At 44.7% G+C, this 27997-nt stretch overlaps 1 protein-coding gene across 1 annotated transcript in view; it reads right to left on the bottom strand.

Annotated features, from left to right (window-relative positions):
• Window positions 1–27997, bottom strand: part of CACNA1E (calcium voltage-gated channel subunit alpha1 E) — a 471774-nt gene that overhangs the window by 116049 nt on the left and 327728 nt on the right. Inside the window, exons 11-20 of the mRNA XM_077928105.1 lie at window positions 25761–25814; window positions 24962–25048; window positions 21642–21851; window positions 16882–16994; window positions 15534–15646; window positions 14091–14222; window positions 12915–12987; window positions 9340–9457; window positions 7761–7828; window positions 2577–2674 (exon numbers count right to left, since the gene is read on the bottom strand). Of these exons, the coding sequence (XP_077784231.1) occupies window positions 2577–2674; window positions 7761–7828; window positions 9340–9457; window positions 12915–12987; window positions 14091–14222; window positions 15534–15646; window positions 16882–16994; window positions 21642–21851; window positions 24962–25048; window positions 25761–25814 (1066 nt within the window). The remainder of the gene's footprint in view (window positions 1–2576; window positions 2675–7760; window positions 7829–9339; window positions 9458–12914; window positions 12988–14090; window positions 14223–15533; window positions 15647–16881; window positions 16995–21641; window positions 21852–24961; window positions 25049–25760; window positions 25815–27997) is intronic.

Genomic DNA, 27997 nt, shown 5'->3' with positions numbered 1-27997 from the left:
GCATGTACATATTGCAATGTGCACACATATATTGTAACGCGTTTGTGTTACACGCATCACCCACAAAACCCATTTAATCTGTGAGCACCCATGAAATTCAGCCTCTCAAATGCAGCACATCATATCCACATACAAACCGCAAACTGATCCACCTGTAAACACTCCCTTGCGCCAGAGATGGAAGCTTGTGGGCACCCAAGACTATCACCATGCGCCAAATCCTTGTGGCCAGCACTCCCCCATATCCAGGCCCACACACGCCAAGATGCAGATATTCCGATCCTTTCATACACCAGCATCCAATCTGTCGTACTTTTCAGCATGCAAGCACCCTTACTCTAGCATAGCCGTGGAACATTCGATTGGGATGTTTGTTACTTCTGGGACTTCTGCTGCCGCAACCAAGAATGGACCGGCTTTCCTTCGCTGCCATTTTTCAGAGCTTCTCGTAAGACAAGGGAGTTTTTGCGTATCCCAACCCCCACCTGAAGTTTTGGCTCTCTACCCAGTTCCCAAGAGCTAGAACATGGGGAGGCAAACTAAGGCCCAGGGGCTGGATCCGGCCCAATCGCCTTCTCAATCCGGCCTGCGGACAGTCTGGGAATCAGCGTGTTTTTACATGAGTAGAATGTGCCCTTTTATTTAAAATGCATATCTGGGCTATTTGTGGGGCATAGGAATTCGTTCATACGAATAGGTTCATTCGTTCAACCCTCCAAAAAATATAGTCCTGCCCCCCACAAGCTCTGAGAGACAGTGGACCGGCCCCCTGCTGAAAAAGTTTGCTGACCCCTGAGCTAGAAGGACTTCAGTGAAGCAGCACCACTAAATATTCTTCAAATTCGCTTTGCAGCATTTTTATTACTGCTTCAAAGGTGGAGTGCATAGCTGTCAACCTTCCCTTTTTTTGCGGGAAATTCCCTTATTCCAGCGCAGTTTCCCGCTGCTTCCCGCTGCTATCCCGGATTGTTAGATATCCCGTAGACTGTCCCCGGGACAGGTGAGGCTGCTGATCCCTTATTTTGGAGGCTGTTGATCCCTTATTTTCAAATCTGAAAGTTGACAGCTATGGTGGAGTGATCTACTGCAATGGAATAGGTCTAGCTAACTGCATCTTTCTTCTCAACCCTCACTTCCTCCCACGCTTCTTCCCAAAGATACTCTTAATTCCAGCATTTCCCCTGTGACCTAGAGGCATGAAGCATTAGAGGCAGCAAGTTAGCAGTGGGACATATTTGATGCTGCAGAGCTAGAGCCTTGTTTTTGGCTTCCTCACCTCACAGCTGATGTAAAAATATTTGCATCCCATAAGTAGACTGCATCACGTGGGCACTTTGCAGAGTAGCATCCCTTTCCCACCAGGGCCACTGAAGCTAGATATGCAATGCATTCTGGCTTACAAGTGTGAAATGAGGACATTCTCACAGGGTGGGAGGTGGCCAGAAGGCAGGAGCTGTGCTGGGGCAACTCTACCACCCCAGTAACATATGAATGGGCTTGGGGTCTCTCTAGACAAAGTATTTAGGCCGCTCTCTGGCTAAAGCCTGCACATGGTGGCTGCTGCCAAATGGAAAGCCATTGGGATGGAACAATTCAATGTACCCTCGGGAAAGGTGTGATCCCATTTAAAGGAACCCTACCTGATCTAGTAGTTTTGACAAGCAAACATGTCAGGAGAAGGGACTTGGAGACCAAGTTCTAGGTCAGGGGTCATCAACCCTTTTCAGCCATGGGCCGGTCCACTGTCCCTCAGCCTATGTGGTGGGCTGGACAATATTTTTTTTGGGGGGGGATGAACAAATTCCTATGCTCCACAAATAATCCAGAGATGAATTTTAAATAAAAGCACACATTCTACTCATGTAAAAACACACTGATTTCTGGACCATCCACGGGCCGGATTGAGAAGGCGATTGGGCCGCATCCGGCCCCCGGGCCTTAGGTTGCCTACCCCTGTTCTAGGTGGCTATGATTAGGATTAATTTCCTCAATGATGGAGCAAATCTCCCCCCCTTTTTTAAAGATGCTGGTGTTGGAATGGAGAACACCTTCCCAACAACTTGATGAACTAAGAACGTTTTCGTTTTCACACTGCTTTTAGCCATCTAAACTCTTCCAGCCCTATGAATCCGTGATGCTAAGTGTGCTACTTTCCTGCATCCCTCCCCCGCTAGCTTTGCACGAATGCTTGCAAGTTTGACACTGCTGAGGTGTCTGCACAGTGCTAAGAATATCCCTTCTGGGAAAATGTTGCTCTTCTGATCAAACCTCGTTGAGTTTCCACAAGGTTTCTCAAGTGCATCACCTGAAGAGGAACCTCCAAATCAACTCCATATTTTCCTTTCTAGTGGTAACCCAAGGATGCGCAGAAGCCGCATGAAAAATGCAGAAACCTCAACTAAACAATATTTTGGCTTTCCTTGAAACCTCTAAGAACCTGAGTGGCAACCACCAAATTTGCTTTAGGGTCTACAGAGGGATTTCTCTTTCTTTTGAATGTGAACGCAATCGTCATGACCATAAGAAGTTTTCAGAGGGTGAGGAGAGGGTGCCCTATGATGGACGAGGCCACTCACTCTATAGCAGGCATGTTGGGAGCAGACATTGGACTGACTTCCTTGGCTTTCTGCAAGGCGTGCTTCTGATTAAAAGCCTCTTCTTCTTCCTGCTCATCCTAAATAAAAAAACAAAACAACAACAAACCTATGGTTATGTGAAGCATACTCAATAAACACACAAGACATAACCAGCTGTACTTTTGAATAAATAAGGTATACTATTCATTGTATCAAACTGCAGATTTCAACGGAAGTCTTATAAAGTCCAACGAAAAAAGCAGAAGGCCCAGTGGATCAGTTCATTCATTCTATAGTCAGTTCATATTACATATGAGCCTGTACTACTGATGAAGCCAAGGATGGCAAAACAAGGCTAATATTCCAGAAATCCTTGTCTTAGACCCTGTGAAAGGATTCTGTGGAACTGTAACAACCCTTCATGTGGATTATTGGACTCTATTAACAGACATGTGGAACAGACACTTATACATGTATGGACCTTTCTGCTTTTTTCGTTGAACTTTATGACTTCTGTTGAAATCTACAATTTGATACAATGAATAGTATACCTTATTTATCCTAAATAAAAGACAAAGGAGCTGGTTAAAAGGGAACATAGCAGAATTCACTATTTTCTCACATGTTATGAGCTTTGTTATAAGAGCAGCTGCCAGGCTGCAACACAGAGGTCTGCATGGTCACTTTGAATTCACAGATGTAACAGGCTTCTCCCATCTATCACACCACCACTGCTCTCCAAGTGCTTTGTTAAACAGCTTAAGTACTAAAGTGCTAGAGCAGGCAGGAAAAGGGAGCAGGGAGCAGAGCCAAGGAAAGCTATGGGTGCCTTGTTCCCCAGTGCATCCTGGAATTCAAAGGGACACTGTGCATTTCCAGTTTGCAACTCAGGAACCCCTAGTTATAAGACTGAAAATCACATACAACTTTCATGAACATAATTATTGGAGAGGTAACCACAGAGCAACATGAGACCTGTGGAACCAGAGTTCTAGTTACAGGTAAGTAGCCATGTTGGTCTGCCGTAGTCGAAACAAAATAAAAAAAATTTCCTTGCAGTAGCACCTTAGATACCAATTAAGTTTGTTATTGGTATGAGCTTTCATGAAGTTGGTATGAAAGCTCATACCAATAACAAACTTAGCTGGTCTCTAAGGTGCTGTTGTTGTTGTTGTTGTTTAGTCGTTTAGTCGTGTCCAACTCTTCGTGACCCCATGGACCAGAGCACGCCAGGCACTCCTGTCTTCCGCTGCCTCCCGCAGTTTGGTCAGACTCATGTTGGTAGCTTCAAGAACACTGTCCAACCATCTCGTTCTCTGTTGTCCCCTTCTCCTTGTGCCCTCTATCTTTCCCAACATCAGGGTCTTTTCCAGGGAGTCTTCTCTTCTCATGAGGTGGCCAAAGTATTGGAGCCTCAGCTTCAGGATCTGTCCTTCCAGTGAGCACTCAGGGCTGATTTCCTTCAGAATGGATAGGTTTGATGTTCTTGCAGTCCATGGGACTCTCAAGAGTCTCCTCCAGCACCAGAATTCAAAAGCATCAATCCTTCGGCGATCAGCCTTCTTTATGGTCCAGCTCTCACTTCCATACATCACTACTGGGAAAACCATAGCCTTAACTATACGGGCCTTTGTTGGCAAGGTGATGTCTCTGCTTTTTAAGATGCTGTCTAGGTTTGTCATTGCCTTTCTCCCAAGAAGCAGGCGTCTTTTAATTTCATGACTGCAGTCACCATCTGCAGTGATCATGGAGCCCAAGAAAGTAAAATCTCTCACTGCCTCCAGGTGCTACTGGAAGGAATTTTTTTTTATTCTGTGGAACCACTTATGACACCAATTTCGAGCTGAAACCAGTTTTGTTTTTTTTAAATCGAATTCTTGAAGTTAAAGCTTTTAAAAATCTTGACAACACTGCATCACATGAAGGTGACCAGACTGGAACTGACTTCTAAGTCCTAAGACTTCAGTCCTAAGCATGGATACTTGGAAGTAAGTCACATTCATGGAGGCAGCTGCCCATTCAAACTGCCTCCCATTACACATCAGGCAGATGTGGTCTTTATCATCTTCGCAGAGCCTGTCAAAGACATTCCTTCTTCAACAAGCCTTTTAAGTGGAGTTTGTTTTTCTTTTAAATCCCAGGTTGTGCCTGCATTTAATCTGAACTGTTCTATATCTGAAATTGTTTTAAGTGTTATTGTTAAATCGAAGCGATTCACAAATGGAACTCAGTAAACAAATGGACATTTCACTGTCATCTCTGTTTACAGGCTATGGAGATTCCTGCAGTTGTTTTTGAAGCTAGAAACTGATCACGAGCCAGCTTTTCTTTTGCAAAGAGGAAGAAGTTGAAGTTGTGTTTGTGTGTGTGTCACCCAACTGACACTTCACACACTTCCTAATTGATTATGGAATTTGCTGCTACAAGATACGATGATGACCACTAGAGGATTAGGGGGAGTTAAAAGCGGATTAGACAAATTCAGGGAGAATAAGCCTCTCAACTGGATTTTTGCAATGATAGACATACAATATTTCCCTGTTTGTGGCCTGAAAGTTCCTATCACTAGATAATTGCATGTGTGGGTGGGTATAGAGCAGCAGGAAGGAGCTGTTGCCTTCATGCCCCATTCTGGGCTTCCCAGTAGTAACTGGATGAGCATTGTTGGAAACCAGTGGCTGAGCTAGATAGATCTTTGGTCTGTCCCAGCAGGGCCGTTCTTAAGCTCTGAAAAGCATTTTCAGCACACAGCTCTCTTGCAATGATGGCAGTTCTGCATTCAGGACGCTCATTATCTGTGTTATCCCACAAAGTCCGTATATTCCATGTTCCAAATGTCAATTGTCTTTTACAACCGCTGGGTGGTGACCCCACTGGGCATGGTAATACAGTTAAAGGGGAAAGGGAGACAGACTCTGTTTAGGGCACCTTTTCTAGCCCCTCCTCCTTTTCGGGGTGAGCAGAGGGGACCCTAAATAGGACTGCTCACTCATGGATAAACATATAGCAAAAAGTATCTGAACAGGAAGCTCCTTGTAAGTTGCATTGCTCCCTGGGAACAGGGTGGGTGATGCAGAAGTGAATTTACTTTCACCTCTGAAGTTATTATTATTGTTTATCACTCTTCCTCTAAACACCTCTGAGGGTCACAGTTTTGGGGTCTCTGACCCCTCAGAGCTTATGGCAGCTGCTTCTAGCTTCCATCACCAGAGGGAGACCTTTTTCTCTGTCTTCCCATCTGACCAGAGGAGCCCTGCTCCTCACTGGGTGGGGAGATAACCTAGCCAACCAGCCTGTCCTCTGCACTGCCTCCTTTCCTTGACTTCACTAGAGGAGCTGAGGTCCTACCAAACCTTACCAAATCTGCCCTGCTTTGCCTCAGCAGTGCTTGTTTCTGTAGGTCAACTAGAACTGAGTCACACACCTCAAGATGATTCTTGGAGCAATGCAGAAGGAGGGCACGACATTGCCCTCTCCACAGCTGGCATATTTACAGCTTACTTCTGAATTGGGCAAGTTACCGCCACAATTCTGCTTCCACTTCCTTCTAGGTGTCATTTTTATTAATTATGTGGGCACAAAATACTGTGGGGGGCCCTCTCTCTCTCCTGCTGGGGAGATGCGTATTTGTCTTCTTCAGAGTTAAATTAGACAATGCCATCGATTACTACGCTCTATTACACCCACATTAGCCATGTCAGAGATACATTTGCACTGGAGAGTCTTGCTTGGAGTCCAGGAAGTACAAGTTGATGAATCTGTGCTGGAAATAGGAGATATGGAACAGGATCATTCCATTCCCACTCTGAGAGCGGCAACCGGCCCAGTTGCTTAGCTAGCTCACTGTAACCCGTGTGGTTTCCTGGAACACCGTCACACACCAATTCCCAGTGAAGCCTTCCTTGGCATGGCCCCAACTCATAATTGTTAGTTAATGATAACTGTTCCACTGTCAGATACCAGAGGATTTGGAGGAAAACAAATAACATTTGGGGCACAGTGCTTTCAGAGCACTGACTGTAATAAACCCTGACCTTTGTAATAAATGGAATGACCATTGCCACCAAACAGGTAATCTGAGGGCCAAAGTAGATGCAATGCCATCCATGCAATTAGCAATTGTGTGAAAGGCTTTTAAAAAAGTAAAAATAAAGTGTGGAAAAATCCAGATCAGAAGAAGAGTTTGGATTTGATATCCCGCTTTATCACTACCCTAAGGAGTCTCAAAGCAGCCAACAATCTCCTTTCCCTTCCTCCCCCACAACAAACACTCTGTGAGGTGAGTGAGGCTGAGAGACTTCAGAGAAGTGTGAATGGCCCAAGGTCACCCAGCAGCTGCATGTGGAGAAGCTTGGAATCGAACCCAGTTCACCAGATTACGAGTCCACTGCTCTTAACCACTACACCACACGGCTCCAGACTTTGGTGAGGTCCTCAGGACCACAGTAGCCTCCCATCCTCCACACTAGGGAGGATCGCCATCTGGCTTGGGGCCCCACCCCAGCAATTTACTTTTAAGAAGCCATTTGCAGAAATGGTCATTTCATGAATGGTGGTGTGCCCGGTTTGGCCCTGAAAGGAAACGATCCCTTGGCAAATTCTCCTGCACAAGCCCTCCTGTCTCAGGGAAAGGTTGAGAGATCAAAAACAAAACCCAACCAGGCATGTCAGTTGCTTTTGCCGTGGTTGCAGAAAGGACTGGCCAGCCACATCTCACAGAAATTTAATCAGTGAAAGAAAATAATAGGTACTGGGAATTCAAGGCAGTGAGAAAAAACTAGGAACAGGGCCTCCTTTGTGGGGGCACCTCTCCCTTGGAACTTTAGGGATGCTTTTAACTGCTTGTTTGCACTGTGTTGTTTACAGGGATCTTTGCTGCTTTATTCTCTTTTAAATCTTTATTCTCTTTTTTAATTGGGTTGTTTTCCGTGGTAATCTATTATCATTTTTAATACTCGCTGCCAGTCAATAGAGGCAACGCTGGGCTAGATGGACCAATGGTCTGTATTTTAAAAAACAATCTCACATATTCCAGAGTGAGGACTTGCCACTCAGTATCTTCTGTGGTTTTGCTCTGCTGAGCAGGGGCTCGAATCACGTCCCATCAAAATTATATCCGCGTCGCTAAGAACATATTACAGTCTGGAGGGAGCTAAAGGAAATACCAAAGAAGTCTAGATTTACCTTTGTCAGCTCCTGCGCATTAGCTAGGTTATCCACAGCAATGGCCAAGAAAACATTAAGCAGGGTATCTAAAAGAGTTGAGGGTGAATGAAGCATCCGATTAGACCAGCTGGATGGACATCATGCAGACATTCCTGCCTTGTGGAAGAGGATAATGGCACCCCCCCCCCATATTAGGGGCCTATACTGCACCAGGACGGGTTGAAAGATGGACTCTCACATGATCATAGGGGAGTTTTCTGTGTCTTCACTATACCAATCTAGAAACTTAGCAAAATGATGTGGTTATATCCCATGTGATCTTCCTTTTATATCTTTCCTTCAAATATTGTCCGTTTGGCATGGGATCCTGCCAACCACAGAAAAATGAGAACAGCCTCACCTACCCAAGGGCTATGATTTCAAACGCAGGGCCACTTCTACAAGTGTCTCCTGGTGCCTAGACTCAGGAATATGGCAGAGCGAAGGGGGTGGGCTGCTTAGGACTAAAAGGACAGTCATTTGGGCCAAGCAGCAAGTCAAGATAAAATTCAAACTAGACAAGATGCCAGGAGATGCATTATCAGTTGCCACAGAGCTTTTAAAAACTGAAATTCAGCTTCTGGATCAAGGGAGATGGAGGAGGGTGGGGAATACATAACCCTCCCCCTCCAAGTACAGTGGTGCCCCGCAAGACGAATGCCTCGCAAGACGAAAAACTCGCTAGGCGAAAGGGTTTTCCGTTTTTTGAGTCATTCCGCAAGACGAATTTCCCTATGGGCTTGCTTCGCAAGACGAAACGTCTTGCGAGTTCTTGCGAGTTTGTTTCCTTTTTCTTAAAGCCGCTAAGCCATTAATATCTGCTAAGCCGTTAATAGCCGCTAAGCCGCTAAGCCGCTAATAGCCGCTAAGCCGCTAATAGCCGTGCTTCACAAGACGAAAAAACTGCAAGAAGAAGAGACTCGCGGAACGGATTAATTTCGTCTTGCGAGGCACCACTGTATTCTTATATTTTAAATTGGGCCTCTCCTGCTACTTTTACAAAGGAATTTTTTTTCTCCTAGTGGGAGATAAAAAAAATGGATTAGAAAAATTGCCTGGGGAGAAATTGCAACACTTCCTCCCATCCCCTCCTTTTTTGCAGCCGACCATGGCAGCACTTTGGTACAAACAAACCATGGTGTAGAACATGGGTAGGCAATCTAAGGCCCGTGGGCTGGATCCGGCCCGATCGCCTTCTTGATCCGGCCTGCAGACGGTCCAGGAATCAGCATGTTTTTACATGAGTAGAATGTGTGCTTTTATTTAAAATGCATCTCCGGGTTATTTGCGGGGCATAGGAATTCATTCATCATTTCCCCCCCCAAAATATAGTCCGGCCCACCACATGGTCTGAGGGACGGTGGAACGTCCCCCTTCTGAAAAAGGTTTCTGACCCCTGGTGTAGAGATTGGTAATGCAGTTCCTCTTTGACTCTAAAAATGCAAGAAAATGCAGCAACATTGACAGAAGTGCTCTCAGACTACTTCTCTCCATGGTGCTGAAATTTACAAAATATCACTTCAGAACCACCATCATGGCAGAGCAATAGGAAGGATACAGTTTCCAAAAAGTGTGAGGATGATGAAGTAGATGGACGACCACATTCCTGAGCTGACGCCACCTTGGGAGCGAATTCCATTGTACATCACTTCATTCCAGTCTTCCCCTGTCAAAATCTAAACAAACAAGCAGCTGTTATAACAATGTCCTTATTTTACACTTCAGAAGAGGATGTTTCAGTTATGGAGAGCCTACTAAGTCACTGAAACAAATGACACAAAGAAAAGAAGAAGGAAGGAATGAAATAAAGAAGGAAGGCACCTTTTCCTTCCTTCATCTAACCAACCATCCATTTTTCCTTGGCCCCAAATTCTGCCTTTCTTATATAACAATAAGGCAAAAGAATAGTCAGAACTGTAAAAAGGGGTACAGTCCTTCCTCAGAGGCCTTACTGTCTTACTGCCTAATTTAGAAAAGACGGGTTGGAAGTGGGGGCAAAGAAAAGCCCAATAAAAGAATAAAAAGTAAAGTAAAGGGACCCCTGACCATTAGGTCCAGTCGTGGCCAACTCTGGGGTTGCGGTGCTCATCTCGCTTTATTGGCCGAGGGAGCCAGCGTACAGCTTCCGGGTCATGTGGCCAGCATGACTAAGCCGCTTCTGGCGAACCAGAGCAGCGCATGGAAACGCCATTTACCTTCCCGCCGGAGTGGTACCTATTTATCTACTTGCACTTTGACGTGCTTTCAAACTGCTAGGTTGGCAGGAGCAGGGACCGAGCAATGGGAGCTCACCCCGTCGTGGGGATTCGAACCACCGACCTTCTGATCGGCAAGTCCTAGGCTCTGTGGTTTAACCCACAGCGCCACACATAGACATAATAAAAGAATACTGGGAGCTAAAACTACAGAATCAGCTGCACTGAACAACTTCAGGCCGCAGATGGGGGAAACTCTAATTTCCGAATGGTCCTCCCAAATAAAAAAGGAAAAGTACAAACACAGTTTCCAGTGCATGCCAGTAGGTGGTTCCTTCGCACAGGGTGCTGGGCCAAGGGGACACAAAATTGAGAAGATCCATCATTGAGAAGATCCATTTGGGGGCACCAAATTTGGCCTCGCTCAGGGCACCATACCACCGAAGATTACCAAAGTCCAGCCCGGTTTATATCCAGTTCTACTGTTCTGCTCACACAGCAGACTTCAACTTGTGGAACTGAACAGCCCCCTCTCCTGTCCTCCAGCAAACTTTCAAAATATGGTCCAGAGGGTTTGAGGGCCCTCTGTTGGCTCTGTACCTTGGCTCTGAGGAAGAGACAGTGAAGAGTTCGCTCTCATTAGGAGTCTTTGCAATGTCAAGGTGGTGTTCCTTGAAGGTTTTAGCTCAAGGAGTTATTTCTGAGAAAGGATTCATTTAAAGGGAAAGAGAGGACACATCCTTCTCAGCAGAGAAGACTAGGCTGTTCCAGCCAGGTGTGTAAGTGCTGTGGGAGATTCAGAAGAAAGAGCAAGGAAAGGAAAGGAGAGGCCCTTCTATGGAGCACAGAATTAGGGGAAGATAGAATAATGTGAATATGGTAAGTGAATGAGGCATGGAGAGCTTTGTTATAAAGAAAAGGAGAATGTCAAAGCAAAAGGGAGCCACTGCAGAAACTGAAGTCAATGGGTGACAGGATCGGAGAAGTGAAAGAAAGGCTATTTTAACAGAGGTACTCTGAAATGACAAGAGATTATGAGTGGCTACTCTGGTCAGGAGGGGGTTGAAGTAGCATTAACCATACCATATATGAAGATTTCAGGACAGATTTGAGGGATGTTACACATGCGGGTGGCACTGTGGTCTAAACCACCGAGCCTCTTGGGCTTGCCGATCAGAAGGTCGGCGGTTCGAATCCATGCAATGGGGTGAGCCCCCATTGCTCAGTCCCAGCTCCTGCCAACTTAGCAGTTCAAAAGCACGCCAAAAAAGGTGCAAGAAGATAAATAGGTACCGCTCTGGTGGGAAGGTAAACAGCGTTTCCGTGCGCTGCTCTGGTTTCACCAGAAGCGGTTTAGTCAACAAACACCGGCTCCCTCGGCCTGTAAAGCGAGATGAGCACCGCAACCCCAGAGTCGTCTGCAACTGGACTTAACTGTCAGGGGTCCTTTACCTTTACCTTTTTTACACACAAGTTAAGTATGCAGGGTTGCTTCAAAAGCTCCTCACACATCAGTAAGTTTTTGTTCTTTCTGGGGTTGCTCTTGACCTGTGTTGACTAAGGATGTGTAAAACATCCACTTAGGGTTGTTACAGAACAACACACCTCTACAGATGAGTGATGAGTGACGGCCACCAGATTGGTTGCAAGACAGCCTTCTCCACACAAAGTGCACATGAAATTACACGTTATTCTTCAATACGTAGTACAATTTCTCTGCCTGTGGTTGCCTTGTAAAGATAAAGGGACCCCTGACCATTAGGTCCAGTCGTGACTGACTCTGGGGTTGCGGCACTCATCTCGTTTATTGGCTGAGGAAGCCAGCGTACAGCTTCCGGGTCATGTGGCCAGCATGACTAAGCCACTTCTGGCGAACCAGAGCAGCGCACGGAAACGCCGTTTACCTTCCCGCCAGAGCGGTACCTATTTATCTACTTGCACTTTGACGTGCTTTCGAACTGCTAGGTTGGCAGGAACAGGGACCAAGCAATGGAAGCTCACCCCATTGCGGGGATTCGAACCGCCGACCTTCTGATCGGCAAGTCCTAGGCTCTGTGGTTTAACCCACAGCGCCACCCGCGTCCCTATGTGGTTGCCTCGGTAGGGACTGGGAAATGCATCATTTAATGATGTTAGGACATGAGCTAAGTGTTGGGATGGCTTTGAGAGGCAGGATGGTATATATTATTTATCAATTATCCTTCCACTTACACACTTGAGTAAAATTAGCATCTAGTTTGGCAGAGTTAAAAATATACCATCCTTTGCAACATTCACATGGAAACTTGGGACCAAACTTTCTGTAGCTTTCTGTAATTATCCAGGTTGCCTCTGGCAGATAGAAGCTTCCCATTTATTTATCCCTCTGCATAAATAACAACATCAAAGTCCTTAATGCAAGGACATAAAAATATTGTTTGCTTACATAAAGCTGCCGACTCAACTTAAAATGTGAAACAAGTCAGGCAAAATATACTTCTAGATTACGAAACACATGGTTCAGATCAAAGATGGCACCTGTGCTTGGAAGAACATAGACAGTGCCTCCTACTCCTAAGGCTACGTGATGAGAAAGAGAGTGTTTCTCAGGCGGGAGGAATTAATAAGAATTATGGTATGTTCCTTCCTGCCTGGGCAAGCAGAGGATGTGGCCTCACAAAAGTGCCCTCTAGGAATTTACAGGCAACTCCATGCGTCTTAACCCTTTGCTCACATAGCAAACATGGGATTTTGTATTTTGACAGGGACATCATTTCCCCACAATAAGCTGCACTACAGTGCTGAGGAGAACTTGATTACCATTTTCAGAGGCAGCCTCGTGTCTCTCCTATCACCTGCCCTGAATCACAGCTGACTACTTTAACAGAAGCATTACTAAAGGACACAGGCATCTGAGCTCATTTCTTCAGCTGCAGGCTCCTCGCCCCCAGAGTTATACCTGGAAAACTGTCATGATGGCTGCAGGGAAGGTGTCAAAGTTTGCAGAAGGAGTCCCATCCATAAAATTAAATCTGTAAAGAAGTAAAAAAACAAAAAAAACAAGCTATAACAAGCTTCTTCTTCTGGCCACCAGCAGATTAATTTACCCAGCCTCCTTGTCCTCCCCTCTATCTCGTCTCCTGCTACTGTCATTTTGGTAATTTCCACATAGATATGATGAAAGTGGTGTGTATTTCTGCATCCCACTCTCCTGCACATGTTTATCTACTTTGTATACTCTATTCTGCAACCAAGATTCAAGATTCAATATAATTCTCTGTGTATTTTCTGCATGTGGAACAAGGTGGCAGAAGAGAATGGAGGGAAAGTTAAGAGCAAATAGTAGAAAAGATGAACAAGATTCAGCAACAGGAGCAATAGAGAGCAGTAGGGATCTGTGTAAGACCCTCAGTTCCACCTCCTGGTCCCTGATAGCACTGTCCAGATCTAGCACTGCTTTCCTGGGATCAGATACATGGCCTACACCAGGCATAGGCAAACTCGGCCCTCCAGGTGTTTTGGGACTACAACTCCCATGATCCCTAGCTAACAGGACCAGTGGTCAGGGATGATGGGAATTGTAGTCCCAAAACATCTGGAGGGCTGAGTTTGCCTATGCCTGGCCTACATATTTTTAAGTCTTTCTCTACAGGAGTGAAGGCAATAACCCTTCAAAAGCGAGGTGGAACATTTCTTAGGAACGCCAAATTCTGTAGCGATGGGTTAATTCAACGCCTCTGCAGCAAAAACCTACAGACACAGAGAACGCATGCAACCAAGGCATGTAATTCTCTCCAGAAATCAGTAGGAACAGTGCTGTTATTTCTATAAAAAAATTTTTTGGGGTACTCTCATTTTCCTACTGATATTGAAATATTGCCCCTCAATGAGGCCAAACTTAGATTCACAAACTGTTTAGGGGTATGCGTCCCCTCAGAAAAAAAGCACTGAGTACAAATAGGCCACTATAAGTTGGAGGAATAAAGCAAGCAATTGCCTTAGGGTGCTTGAGAAGAAGCAAGTAGCTTTATGGATAAACAATCTGGTGAAAGCTAGTGAGGCAGCTTTATGAAATATTCTGATATACTGGCTGGCATTTCAAAAACAAGCAAACATGGCCTGGCCATCTACTTACCTGCCACCAAAGAGCTGCATCCCAAGCAGGGCAAAGACTACAATGAAGAGGAAAAGGAGGAAGAGGAGGCTGATAATAGACTTCATAGAACTCATCAGTGAGACCACCAAATTCCTCAAGGAAGCCCAATACCTGGAAAATCCAGATGTTACTGTAGCATGCTTCCTAAAGCATTGCAATGCTCTTTCAACTTGGGCTGGCTTTTGTTAGCCAGCAGGTGTGTGCATGCCTGTGTGTTGGGGCAGAAGGGGAGTTTCCATTATTTGATCAGTGTTGTCCAATTTATTTTTCTTTATTTAGCTTTGTTTAGCTACTTAAAGGTAAAGGTACCCCTGCCCGTACGGGCCAGTCTTGACAGACTCTAGGGTTGTGCACCCATCTCACTTAAGAGGCCGGGGGCCAGCGCTGTCCGCAGACACTTCCGGGTCACGTGGCCAGCGTGACAAGCTGCATCTGGCGAGCCAGCGCAGCACACGGAACGCCGTTTACCTTCCCGCTAGTAAGCGGTCCCTATTTATCTACTTGCACCCGGGGGTGCTTTCGAACTGCTAGGTTGGCAGGCGCTGGGACCGAGCGATGGGAGCGCACCCCGCCGCGGGGATTCGAACCGCCGACCTTTCAATCGGCAAGTCCTAGGTGCTGAGGCTTTAACCCACAGCGCCACCCACGTCCCTTGTTTAGCTACTTAGCCAGGTGGATTAAACGCTATCAATAGTATAGGTTACCAATCAAATTACAAATCAAATTACAGGAATTGGTGGAGATGGCTCAATTGACAAGTAAACTCAGAGGAAACTCAAAGCAAAAATTAGTGGAAAATGGGATCTTTATAAAAAATATGTTCAAAAATGCAATAATAGTTTTGACTCCGTGCTAGCATTCGAGTGATAAAGGAACTAAAAGGAGGTGGATTACAATTAAGGATTTATTATGTTTTCAGAATGTATTAGAAAAATTATATAGAAAGGTTTATTGTTTTGTGTACATTCAAATGTAAGAGAAAACATATGCAAAGGGACTTGACAGGAAGTCAAAGTTGAAGAAAAGATTTTGGAAGATAAAAGGGGGGAAATATTTACTTTCATTATTATCATTTTCTGTGCGGGTGTGGGTGTGTGGGTGTGTGCACTTATGTGTGTTGTCGTATGCAATGTTTGGGAGGAAATAAGACGGTAAATAACAAATAACAAACTAAATATTGATGTATGTAATTTTTATTTCTTAATTATATTTAGTGGTAGTATGGCTGTATTGTTTTTTGTAACATAAAACCATTCAATAAAAATTATTTTAAAAAATAGTATAGGTTACAAATGAGATGGGGAAACTGGGTTGTCGATGGAACAAGGAGGAACAACGGGGCGACAAAAGGAAAAATGGGGGTAACATTTGCTCAGGGAACATTTTGGGAAAAACAGGGGCGAGCTCGTTTGTTTGACTCACTTTGTGATTTTAAATATCCTTAGAAGTCGCAGGGCTCGTAAGACGCTAATCCCAAAAGAGGTTCCAGGTCTGAAGATCGTCCAAACCACTTCGAAGATGCTTCCCACCGTGACCTGAGTCATCAAACACATACAGAAGAAACAAGAAATTGAATCGCCTATGAATGGAAAGACGTCAATGAGCAAATCCACCCAACATCTCAACCACCTTCTCAGCTATCCTCCCTCAGCTATTCCAGAAGGGCCAAGTCTCCCTGACAAGAGACTTAAAAAAGTGAGCTGGACTGGGGAAAATGGTGGAAAGTAAATCGGAAATTTACAGATGGTTCTCTTTTGAAAGAAAATTACATGAAGATGATGTACAGATGGTATATCACACCAGTACAAATAGCAAAAATGTACAAAACTGGGTCAAATATTTGCTGGAAATGTAAAGAAAAAGAAGGTACTTTTTATCATATGTGGTGGGAATGTAGAGAAGTAAAAAAAAATTGGGAAATGATATATAACGAATTGAAAAAAATGTTTAAAATGACATTTGCAAAAAAAAACCCCAGAAGCATTTTTGTTAGGGATTCTAAGACAAGACCTGTCAAGAAAAATAAAAAATCTATTTATGTATGCTACAACAGCGGCAAGAGTCTTGTTAGCACAAGGATGGAAGAACAAGGAAATCCCAACGAAAGAACAGTGGCAAGAAAAATTGATGAGCTATTAGGAATTGGCCAAGTTGACATATAAACTGCGTGACAAGGACAATCGTGGCTTTAAGGAAGAATGGGAACTTTTTACAATCTACTTAAAAAGACAACAAAATGACTTGGACTCTTTGGCAGGTTTTGAATAAACACCCACAAATTTATTAGTTGACTATATGATAGACAAGACAAGGATATGGACAATTTTATAATATGCAGAGAGCAATATGTGCAAAGAAACCAGAGAGGGGAACTGAGGAAAGTCCGGGGGGGTGGGGAGGGAGGGGGGAAAGGGGGAAAAATAATGTAATTGAATTTTTGGATTGAGAAATTGTTATGTTGAAATTGTTTAATAAAAATATTTTATAAAAAAAAAAAGTGAGCTGGAAGAAAGGCCCTCCTTACGACATGTTTGTGGACTCCATGAAGTGAATATATGAATGAACAATCTGTTTCATTCAAATGACTGTAATTCCTCCGCCAATTCCTGCACTGACAAGATGGTAATTTGGCTCTTGGAGGTGTTACAATAACACCACGTTTCCACCCCCTCTCCCCTTCTACACATCAGTGCAGTTCCCCAGAGAATCTTCCACCCCGCTCTGCCATTCGCACTTGTTCTGTTCTGCTTCTTATCTGCGCAGTGCTTACCCCACAGTCAAAGCAGTTGAAAGAAGAATGGAAATAAAGTCGGGGCCCCATCCCGTACATCTTCAAGGACATCTCTAGGAGGAAGAGGCCCAGAAATATAAACTCTGCATAGTCTGAAAGAAAGAAATTCAGGTGTGTTCATTCAACCTCTGCTTCTCTCCATCCACTATTGCAACAAAACTTCACAGCACTGCATGATGGACCCACCCACAGCTGGTTCATGCTGAGAAATTTCTCCCCATGCAGGCACGCAACATGAACCAGGCCACAGGAGCAGGGCTTGGTTGCCATCTTTGTAGCTGCAGCTTCTAAGGAAAATGTGGTGGTGACAATAGAAATAGGCAACTTCCCTGCGTGGGGCAGAAAGACTACTGACCAATTTCTGGTTGACCACCTGGTACCTGCTGGGGAAGTCTTGAGAAGAATGTTGGACCTTTGACCCAACCAGATGCTTGTTACCTTCCTGCCTAACCATGGTGCACATTCAGGAACACTGAACACAGATCACGCCTTCTGCGGAGAGCTCTTTACCACAGTTAAAATGCATTGGTGAGACCACACAGGCTCCATAAAATAAAATAAAAATAGACCACATGAGGTTGAGGTTGGCCCATCCTTAGCCTGACCTTTCTTCAAGAGATTAGTTTGATGGTGTGAATTGGTCGAAAAGCTGGAAGCAAAGTCTGGGGACTTCAGTTCCCCAGGAAAACTCCTTGTCAGTTTTGCTAGAGCTATTTTGTCAGCCTGCTATTTTATACAACAGCAGCTTTTTGTGAGGGCTCTCTAAACAATGTTGTGGTCAGCCCAGCCAAACCTGTAGCAATTAAAGAGGTTGCTGAAGTGCTTGTGCCTGGGGGAGACTGACAGTTGTCACACCACTAATGGTCCTTTCTTCTGGGCTCAGAACCAACAACTCCCCCCCCCCCCAGAATAAGCTTGTAAAAAAATGGTGGCCAGCAATATTGCACTTACCAGTTGCTGGGGGTTTTAAAAAATGAAAAGTAAACCCCAAACAACACAAAAATATAACACTAAAATTGAAACTGATATAAAACTAAAACAACATAAAAGCTTCAAACATTCATCTACATAACACCACAGGAGAAAGTTTACTGTCGTTTCAGGCTTCACTGTGGAGGGGTTTAAATAAATGTGATTAAATTAATAGCCAATTTCGTACCATCAGCCAGACTGGGAGAAGATATAGATTCAGGATACGCTCAGGCAGCAGATAACATTTTTACTACCTTTCCCTTATAAAATATGTTTTGTTCTTTGCACCAACATACACACAGAATCTTGTCTGGAAATCTTATCAATATTTATGGGATCTAATAAGAACATAAGAACATAAGATTCTGATGAAGCTTTTTTTGTTGGCAGCTAGAAAAACAATAGCACGACAATGGAAAAACCTGGATAATGTGTCTTTGAAGATTTGGTGTGGAAACACATGGCGTATAGAAATATCAGAGAGAGAGAAGACACTTTATCCTCAGGTTTGATACAATGAAAAGCACACCCACAGGATTTTAGTGCTGTATGGTGGGACTTTATTTGATGCACAATGGATAATAGAGAATAGGAGGCATTGCAAGAAGTAGCAAGAAGGGTATGTCAGGGTGATGTCTTAGAGAATTGATTAGAGCACACTTAGAACCATAAAGTAAGATTTAGACAAGATATTTATGTGAGAGATGCTGTATCATTTGAACCCCCTCCATAACGGTTCTGTGGTCATATATTGTATTTTGTGGGAGTGGGTGGCGCTGTGGTCTAACCACTGAACCTCTTGGGCTTGCTAATCGGAAGGTCGCGGTTCAAATCCCTGCAACAGGGTGAGCTCCCATTGCTCTGTCCCAGCTCCTGCCAACCTAGCAGTTCAAAAGCATGCCAGCACAAGTAGATAAATAGGTACAGCTGTGGTGGGAAAGTTAACAGTGTTTCCATGCGCTCTGGTTTCCGTCACAGTGCTCCATTGCACCAGAAATGGTTTAGCCATGCTGGCCACATGACCTAAAAAGCTGTCTGTAGACAAACGCCAGCTCCCTTGGCTTGAAAGTGAGAAGAGTCACCTTTGATTGGACTTAACCGTGCAGGGGTCCTTTACCTTTTACCTATTATATTTTGTATTTAATTTGTAGACTTTGAGATTTTTGTTTCTGCGTACTGTCAGTGCTGCCCTTTATGCATGAGAACAATTATAAATAAAACGACGACAGCACACCTATTTCTGTCTAATGTGGGCAAAACTGGAACACCACAGAGAAGATCTTGCAAGTGAGAGGCACAGTGGAGTGGCTACTGACCTGCAGAAAATATATTGTGTGCATAGGGCTCAAGTCGATACGATAATCTCTACTGTCATTGTCCCATACAGAACAACGAAACTGAAAAAAATCTACATCAGACATTCAAAAACCAACAAGCCTGCTACCCCAGCTATCCCAGCCTGGTTAGCCCCCTAAAAACTCTGATACCCCATAATTAAATACAATATACTCCCACAGAGACTACCTTACATTGCGTTTAAAACCAAAATCGCATTTGGATAAAAACTGTTTCTCAGGCGGCTAGTCCTAGTCTTTATAACCCTATACCTTCTTCCAGAAGGCAGAAGCTGGAAGAGATCATTTCCGGGGTTCACACTATCCTGCGCTATCTCTGCAGCTTTCTTATGACACCTGGAAGCATAAATTTGATCCAAGGTGGGAAGAGTGCACCCAATTATTCTCTCCGCAGTCTTTATAACCCTGGACAACATTGTTTTTTTCCCTGACCGTGCAGTTCCCAAACACACAGACGATAAGTTAATACACTCTCAACAGTACAATGGTAGAATGCCATCAACAGGTCCTTTGAGAGATTATTTTTCCGGAGGATTCTCAGAAAATATAAAGAGTCTAACACTCTTTCATTACAGATAGGTAGCCGCGTTGGTCTGCCATAGTCAAAACAAAAAAAATTCCTTCCAGTAGCACCTTAAAGACCAACTAAGTTAGTTCTTGGAATTTCAGAAATAGACTGGAAAGAGAAGCTGCTGAATTGCAACTTATTACCAAACTTAAAACCATGGAGAGACCTGGTCTGAACAAAGACATTGGATTCTTATCTCATTATACATGACAAAGCCATTTTTCACCTTCTCACCCCTTGCTTTTTCCTGTAAGACCTATTGCAGTCCTTAAGAGTCGTCAACAGGCTCATCACAGCTATCTGCCAATCACCCATTCCCACCACCCTTCTGAGTAATACCCCTCCCCACCTTCTCACTATATAGAAGGATCTGGCAACTTCTGTTTCAGTGTATCTGAAGAAGTGTGCATGCACACGAAAGCTCATACCAAGAACTAACTTAGTTAGTCTTTAAGGTGCTACTGGAAGGAATTTTTTTTTGTTTTGACTCTTTCATTAGTGAGCAGATTTGTGCTGAATATTCGCCAGTTTCGAATACTAGCTCGGAAACAATCGCATTCCGTGCTGCCAAATTAACCAAAAGAAGAAAACAACTTAACTTCGCCAAGCATTCACATTGTCTCAGTGCTTTTCAGCATCCCTTCGTTCTCCTGGTTGCTGCCTCCTCTGGGCACCATGCTGGCCCACATGTTTTGGTTTTGAGGCATCCATGATGTGTCCACCACACCAGAAGACGCATCATGACATCATCCACAAAACCACTCACATTAACAGCAGTGAGAGTAAATGCGGTTGAGGGCAGTGAGGGGAAAGAAGAAAACATGGTGCACAGAAGGAGCAGCAAAAGAAACGAACGTGCCAAACAACAATGTGAATACATTTACATCATGTCAAAAAAAATCTCTGAAAGCAGCCAGTGCTCTTTGACACTCACCACTGCGGTGCATGCTAACTATCAAATACAGTGGTACCTCGGGTTAAGTACCTAATTCGTTCCAGAGGTCTGTACTTAACCTGAAACTGTTCTTAACCTGAAGCACCACTTTAGCTAATGGGGCCTCCTGCTGTCGCCGCCGCCGGAGCACGATTTCTGTTCTCATCCTGAAGCAAAGTTCTTAACCTGAGGTACTATTTCTAGGTTAGCGGAGTCTGTAACCTGAAGCGTCTGTAACCTGAAGCGTATGTAACCCGAGGTACCACTGTATGCAGCTAGAAAAGACTTTTATCTTGCCTTGTGCCATTTTATTTGAACAAAACAACTTCACTGGGGTATATTTCTGATTGAAACCTGTGTCGGAACAGGATCAGGCACCACAAGCAGCCAAGACTGGTTGGGAGCCGCCAGTTCCTTGAAGAGATGGAACCAAGAAGGGAAGAAGAAGAAGAAGAAGAAGAAGAAGAAGAAGAAGAAGAAGAAGAAGAAGAAGAAGAGTAGTAGTAGTAGTAGTAGTAGTAGTAGTAGTAGTAGTAGTAGTAGTTTGGATTTGATATCCCACTTTATCACTACCCGATGGAGTCTCAAAGTGGCTAACAATCTCCTTTCCCTTCCTCCCCCACAACAAACACTCTGTGAGGTGAGTGGGGCTGAGAGACTTCAGAGAAGTGTGACTGGCCCAAGGTCACCCAGCAGCTGCATGTGGAGGAGTGGAGACGCAAACCCGGTTCACCAGATTACGAGTCCACCACTCTTAACCACTACACTACACTGGCTCTGTGCCTGAATTTTCCCGGAAGAACATGTCCCTGCTTACACATGCATTTAGCTCTGCGGAAGGGTTTGCTCTTCCACTTTCTGCTGCTGCTGCATTAGCGGCGCATCAATGACACAGAACCCCGTCACTTACAGAGGAGGTGCGTGAGCCAAGGAGGTTGGCTGTGATGGACGATGGCCACACAGGCCGTGTTGAGGGCCACGATGCTCAAGACGAGCCAATAGAACACCTGGGATTTCACCATGTGGCGGACAGAGATGCGCAGGAGCCGCTCCTTGTGTCGGAAGTATGAGGCGCCATCCAGTTTGGCGCTCTTGATGCTGGCCCGAGCGAGGGGGGTGCCTGCAATGGGATGGAAAAGAAAGACGGGAGATGTCAATAGAGATAAATGGTGCAAGGACATTTCACAAAAGTAAAGACAAACTCCTTGCTGTCTCAGTGCTTTATGCATGCAAGGAAGTACTGTGAAGCTGTAGGCCAGGGTTGGGCCTATTCAGGCCTGCCAGACATTGGAGGTTGGCTCTCCAGGACTTTTTGGGCAAAGTGTGCCCACTGTTCCTGTACTTGATATCATACATGATGTCTAAAATTGGACTAAAATTGTCAACTGAAAGCTTCCAGTTTATCACCACAACAGTTATTAACACTGGGCTTCAGTAAAGCAAACAATTTAATTAGACAGCACCTATACGATATCGAGCGACAGAATAATTTGGCGCCGCTAAGGAAATTTTGTCCATGGTATGACTATTTTCCACCTAGTCATTTTGACACTTTGGCACCCTATTTGCAAAATTTAACCATTCCAAAATACAGATATGCTTTCACTTTCAAAAATGGAATATACTGTCTTAGGCTGTACGTACTTGAGGGTCGATTTCAAAAACTTCCACCGGAAAAAACGGTTATGTCCATTTGGAGATGACAGTACTGAGTCAGTGGCTCATGTGCTTCTGGCTTGCAATCTTTATAAAGATTTGAGGAGTGAGGTTATTACCCCTCTACTATTGTCCATGTCAGCTGACTCAACCATTGCTACTGTGTCCTTTCTTTTAGCAGATCAAGATGATCAGGTGACAGCAAAAACCGCAAGGTTTTTAGTGGGGGCAATTAGAATAAGATCTATTATTGGATTATTGGTGTAAACCTCCCAAATGTACTTTGTATAGTTAAGTTTTTAACTCTATCTTTGGTACATTTTATTTTATTTTATTGCTATGGCTAGTGGCTGATGCAAATAAAGATTCTTCTGATCTGATTTTATATGATGTCAGGCCTAGGAAGCTTCAAGCCACAGCTAAACAAAGAAGGACAGATCCTGTTCCCTCTATGCTTACTTGCTTGGGCAAAATTTAGATCTGGCTGTATGATAGCCCTCTCTTGGACAGAAGGGAACAGGATGCTTCCTCCTTTTGGTGTGTGCATATATCAATGAATGAAGACAAAATTATGATTTTTTAGAATCCATCTTCTCCTCATTCAGTGCTTTAGGGCTTAACATTTGTTTGAGCTCATAGGAGCCATGAATTCCAGCAAGCTACCTGAGCTCATAAAGGTAAAGGTAAAGGGACCCCTGATCATTAGGTCCAGTCGTGACCGACTTTGGGGTGGCGGCGCTCATCTCGCGTTATTGGCCGAGGGAGCTGGCGTACAGCTTCCGGGTCATGTGGCCAGCATGACTAAGCCGCTTCTGGTGAAACCAGAGCAGTGCACGGAAACTCCGTTTACCTTCCCGCTGGAGCGGTACCTATTTATCTACTTGCATTTTGATGTGCTTTCAAACTGCTAGGTTGGCAGGAGCTGGGACCGAGCAACGGGAGCTCACCCCGTCGCGGGGATTCAAACTGCCAACCTTCTGATCGGCAAGCCCTAGGCTCTGTGGTTTAACCCACAGTGCCACCCACGTCCCTACCTGAGCTCATATTGACCCCTAAATACCATCTCCAGCAGAGACTGGCCAACTTGAGCTTTGTGAGACCTTTCCCTGTATGCATACAATCATTTCCTGTGGTTTTTTTTTAAAAAAGAGTAATTACTAGTCTGAAATTCATCCTGAAAGCTCAAGTGCGTATGTGAATAAGCTGATAGTTTTTAAAGCATTAAACAGCACTTCAGACAATATTGCTCTCATTCCCAGAAGGATGCAGTTAATCGCCAAAACCATGTATTTATTACAAAACAGAGATAGTATCTCCGTCACATGTTTACACACACAGTATTCCAAAGAGTGAAGAATAAATCACACTGCAAACTTCCAAGCTAAAGAACCCAAAGGAATACTAGTGCCAATTATCAAGTCAATGCAGAATCTAAGTCCTTTTCTGGTATGCCAGATATTGGGACAAAAACATCTACTTTATTATACTCTGCAGCAATACACATGCTGAGAGCTGCCTAACAAAAATAGTTTAAAAAAATAAAAATCCAAGGTTGCAAATCTATAGCATCAGGCCCGTAACACACCATTCCCAAAACTGCAAGAGAAATTGTTTATTCTCTGTGTTAATCAAGTCGGGGGCAGCTACTGGAAAGCGTGGCGCGGTTAACTTATTTCAATCAAGAGTTTGCAATTATTCCCTCATTCTGTGCCTCTCTTCCAGAACAAAGGGATGTCCTTCTGCCAGCCCCAAGATGACAGAATGAAAATGAGATGTTCTGCTTCTCACTTGAAGGAGTCACAAAATCCTGGATGATCTTGTGCCAATGTTTCTTTCTAGGGTGAGTCCACATGCAAAGGAGAACGGAGCTTTTGAACAGCTAAGAGTTGCGTAGGAATATTCCCCTTGGAATGCTGTCCAGGCCACGCCCCCTCTGCAGGCCATGCCTCTCACCTGCCCATGCCCTCAAGTGCTTTTGCCCGGCTGGATCATGTCCCTAAACTGTGATCTTGGACCCTAAACTTCCATCCCTGCTTGTTATGTACTGAGCTGAATCCTAGAACAATAGGATCCAAAATGCAGCAGTCTGATTGGTCTGCAGGAGCCACCCAATCCAGCTCCAGGTGGAAGTGAAACAGCGACCTGATTGGCCTGCAGGAGCAGCCAATCAGGCTCCTGGATGAAATGAATCAGCAGCCTGATTGGTCTGCAGGAGCAGCCAATCAGGCTTCTGGAGGAAATGAATCCACAACCTGACTGGCCTACAGGAGCAGCCCGGAATTAGCCAACCATGCTAACCATTGTGTAAATAATGTATATATAGCTAGACGTTTTGGGGAAAGTTTCATTCATTGCTACTATGAGCTGAACAAAGAGCATGAAATTCACACTTGACTCCGAGTATGCTTCTTCTGATTTCATTTTGGTGTTGCAGTTTCACCCCTTTTGGCGAAGTATTATCGTTCACCACTGGTCAGAGGCACAGAGGCACAAAAGTGGCGTCTTTGAATGAAGACCTGGGTTTGGGTTTGGAGCAAGAGCCCCCAGGACAGGCATTGAATGTCTGCATCTTACCCACAGAGGAGATATCCACACGCTCATCGCTGGAGTCACGATTCATGACTTCTGTCCGGTTCCTTTTAATGGTCGCCCTCCTGAGAACTAGGAAAGGGCGGAGGAAAGGCAAAAAAAAAATCATCATGTTAATATGCTACTATAAGAAAGACACACCATAAACAAGACACATCCAAGAATGAAGGGCAAAAAAGAGAAACGTCTCACAGATGACATGGGAAAAGGACAAGTTCCTGATTTTTGCAATACGCCCAACATATTTTGGCTTAACCCTTCCCCGACCCATCATTTTTTTCTTTGCAACCCATTCCCGCCCACTTCCCCCAACTTGCCAAGGCAGCACAGCTGTACATGTGGGGGAAGTAAAGGGTAAAGGGACCCCTGACCATTAGGTCCAGTCGTGGGGTTGCGGCGCTCATCTTGCTTTATTGGCCAAGGGAGCCGGCGTACAGCTTCCGGGTCATGTGGCCAGCATGACTAAGCCGCTTCTGGCAAACCAGAGCAGCGCACGGAAACGCCATTTACCTCCCCGCCGGAGCGATGCCTATTTATTTACTTGCACTTTGATGTGCTTTCAAACTGCTAGGTTGGCAGGAGCAGGGACCGAGCAACAGGAGCTCACCCCGTCGCGGGGATTCGAACCGCCGACCTTCTGATCGGCAGGTCCTAGGCTCTGTGGTTTAACCCACAGTGCCATCCACATGTGGGGAAAGTAGCCTAGTGGGGAAAGCAGCAGGCCGAAGAAGCATTCTGCATCTCCCCATGGATATCAAATTTCAGGGTGAGTCCCCCCACTTACCTTCTAATGCCGATGTGCCAGAATTCTTGTTCTCTTCAGCCAGCATGACTTCCTCTATGTAAAGATGCAAACAGATAATAAAAGAAGTTTAGGAATATATTTGTGAACTATCTAATCAGCAAAACAAAAGGGACAATATTATTTGGTGATATGAGACTAATCACATCATGGCAGTGGTAGGACCATTTGTCCACATCTATTCTACCTTGTGGGGAGAAAAAGAATTTTGTTCACTTGCGTATTTCTTTCTTTCTTTCTTTCTTTTAAAAAGAGCATGTTATGTAGGTTTTATGTGAATTCCAAATGTCTTTTTAAGCTGAAGATATAGTTTTAAAAATGGCACAGCATATCTGAGCAACATAGAAAACAAAAGGCAGGTGCGCACTCCTACGCAAGAGGCGTACAGTTAGGGAGCACTCAGCCAACAAACTAAAAAAGCCACCCTCAAACAACAAAACTTCAAGAAACTCACGGAATGTGACCGAAAATGGAAAAAGTTTTATCACTAGGTTCCAAACTGTATCCGGTATACATCTATGGCTTGCAATATAACTGCATTCCACACACTACAAAACTTCAGTGGCAACCAACGTGGCATTGCATTTCTGGCAGTGAAGCCTCTGACATTTGTTGAACGAGCTAGTACAAATCTATGGAATGTCCACAAACATTCCAACTTCTCAGCAACAAAGTATTCACCGTAGAAGTTTAGGTGAGAAAGGATCATTGACACAACAGGCACCAGGAGTTGCTGTGCAGAGCAGGCCAAGGAAACTGACTGAAGGAGGCACCGGAAGATGGGAAACCTAAGGGACAGGTAACCTGGAGGCAGGTTCGTTGAAGGGAAGAGACAATGAAGGAGGGGGGATGCAGGAACCTGAGGGCAGGTCAGGTGGAACAGTCTCAAGACTAGGGAGCAGTCAGCATGGGTTACCAAACCTAGACCCTGGAAAGACTCCTGCGCCACTGAGAGTTGCAAAACAAGGGGCAATTCTGCCAGCTACGACTTCAGCAGCGATGTGATCTAGAAATCCTAAGGGGCAGTGGGGCAGAGGAACAGTGATAGGATGGAGCTCTGAATTAACTTCACGTTTTAATTTGAACTACTAAGCTAATACTTTGATTCCAGACTAATGAGAATGCAATTGAGTAGATTGGAAGTCTAACTCAAAGGTGGGGGTGAGGGGTGGTGGATGGTGATGGGAAAAGCAATTATCTGTGGGATTGAGTGTACAGTGGTGCCCCGCAAGACGAATGCATCGCAAGACGAAAAACGCGCTAGACGAAAGGGTTTTCCGTTTTTTGAGTCGTTCCGCAAGACAAATTTCCCTATGGGCTTGCTTCGCAAGATGAAACGTCTTGCGAGTTCTTGCGGGTTTGTTTCCTTTTTCTTAAAGCCGCTAAGCCGCTAAGCCGTTAATAGCCGCTAAGCCGCTAACAGCCGCTAAGCCGCTAATAGCCATGCTTCGCAAGACGAAAAAACCGCAAGATGAAGAGACTCGCGGAACGGATTAATTTCGTCTTGTGAGGCACCACTGTATGTATGTTTAAATATTTTTAAGGATTGTATGAAATGTATGCTTGTATGCTTGTATATTCGCAATATGTGTGTATAAATGCTGAATTATTTTAATAATAAAAACTTTTCAAAAAAAAGAGACATACTGTAATATCGCTAAGAGGACTTAAAGGTAAAGGTAAAGGGACCCCTGACCATTAGGGCCAGTCGCGGACTACTCTGGGGTTGCGGCGCTCATCTCGCTTTATTGGCCGAGGGAGCCGGCGTACAGCTTCCGGGTCATGTGGCCAGCATGACTAAGCTGCTTCTGGCGAACCAGAGCAGCGCACGAAAATGCCATTTACCTTCCCACTGGAGCAGTACCTATTTATCTACTTGCACTTTGATGTACTTTCGAACTGCTAGGTTGGCAGGAGCAGGGACCGAGCAACGGGCACTCACCCGTCGCAGGGATTCGAACCGCCGACCTTCTGATCGGCAAGTCCTAGGCTCTGTGGTTTAACCCACAGCACCACCCACGTCCCCATTAAGAGGACTTAAATTTCCCCAAATGGTTTTGCACTACAAGTCCTAGTGCATGCAAACTGTGCACTGAAAGAAGGCAGTTTCAGGGCACAGAAGGGCAAGGGGCGTGTACACAGGTTTTCAGTCGTCGGCTGCTCTGGCTCTCTCCTGACGGTTTGCTGTTGTTACAGGCTGGCAGCTGGATTGGCTCCGT

This window comes from Podarcis muralis, chromosome 5 (genome assembly GCF_964188315.1).
Source record: "Podarcis muralis chromosome 5, rPodMur119.hap1.1, whole genome shotgun sequence".
NCBI lineage: Eukaryota > Metazoa > Chordata > Lepidosauria > Squamata > Lacertidae > Podarcis > Podarcis muralis.
The sequence above is the reverse complement of the archived record's forward strand: the minus strand, read 5'-3'. Positions and strand labels throughout refer to the sequence as shown.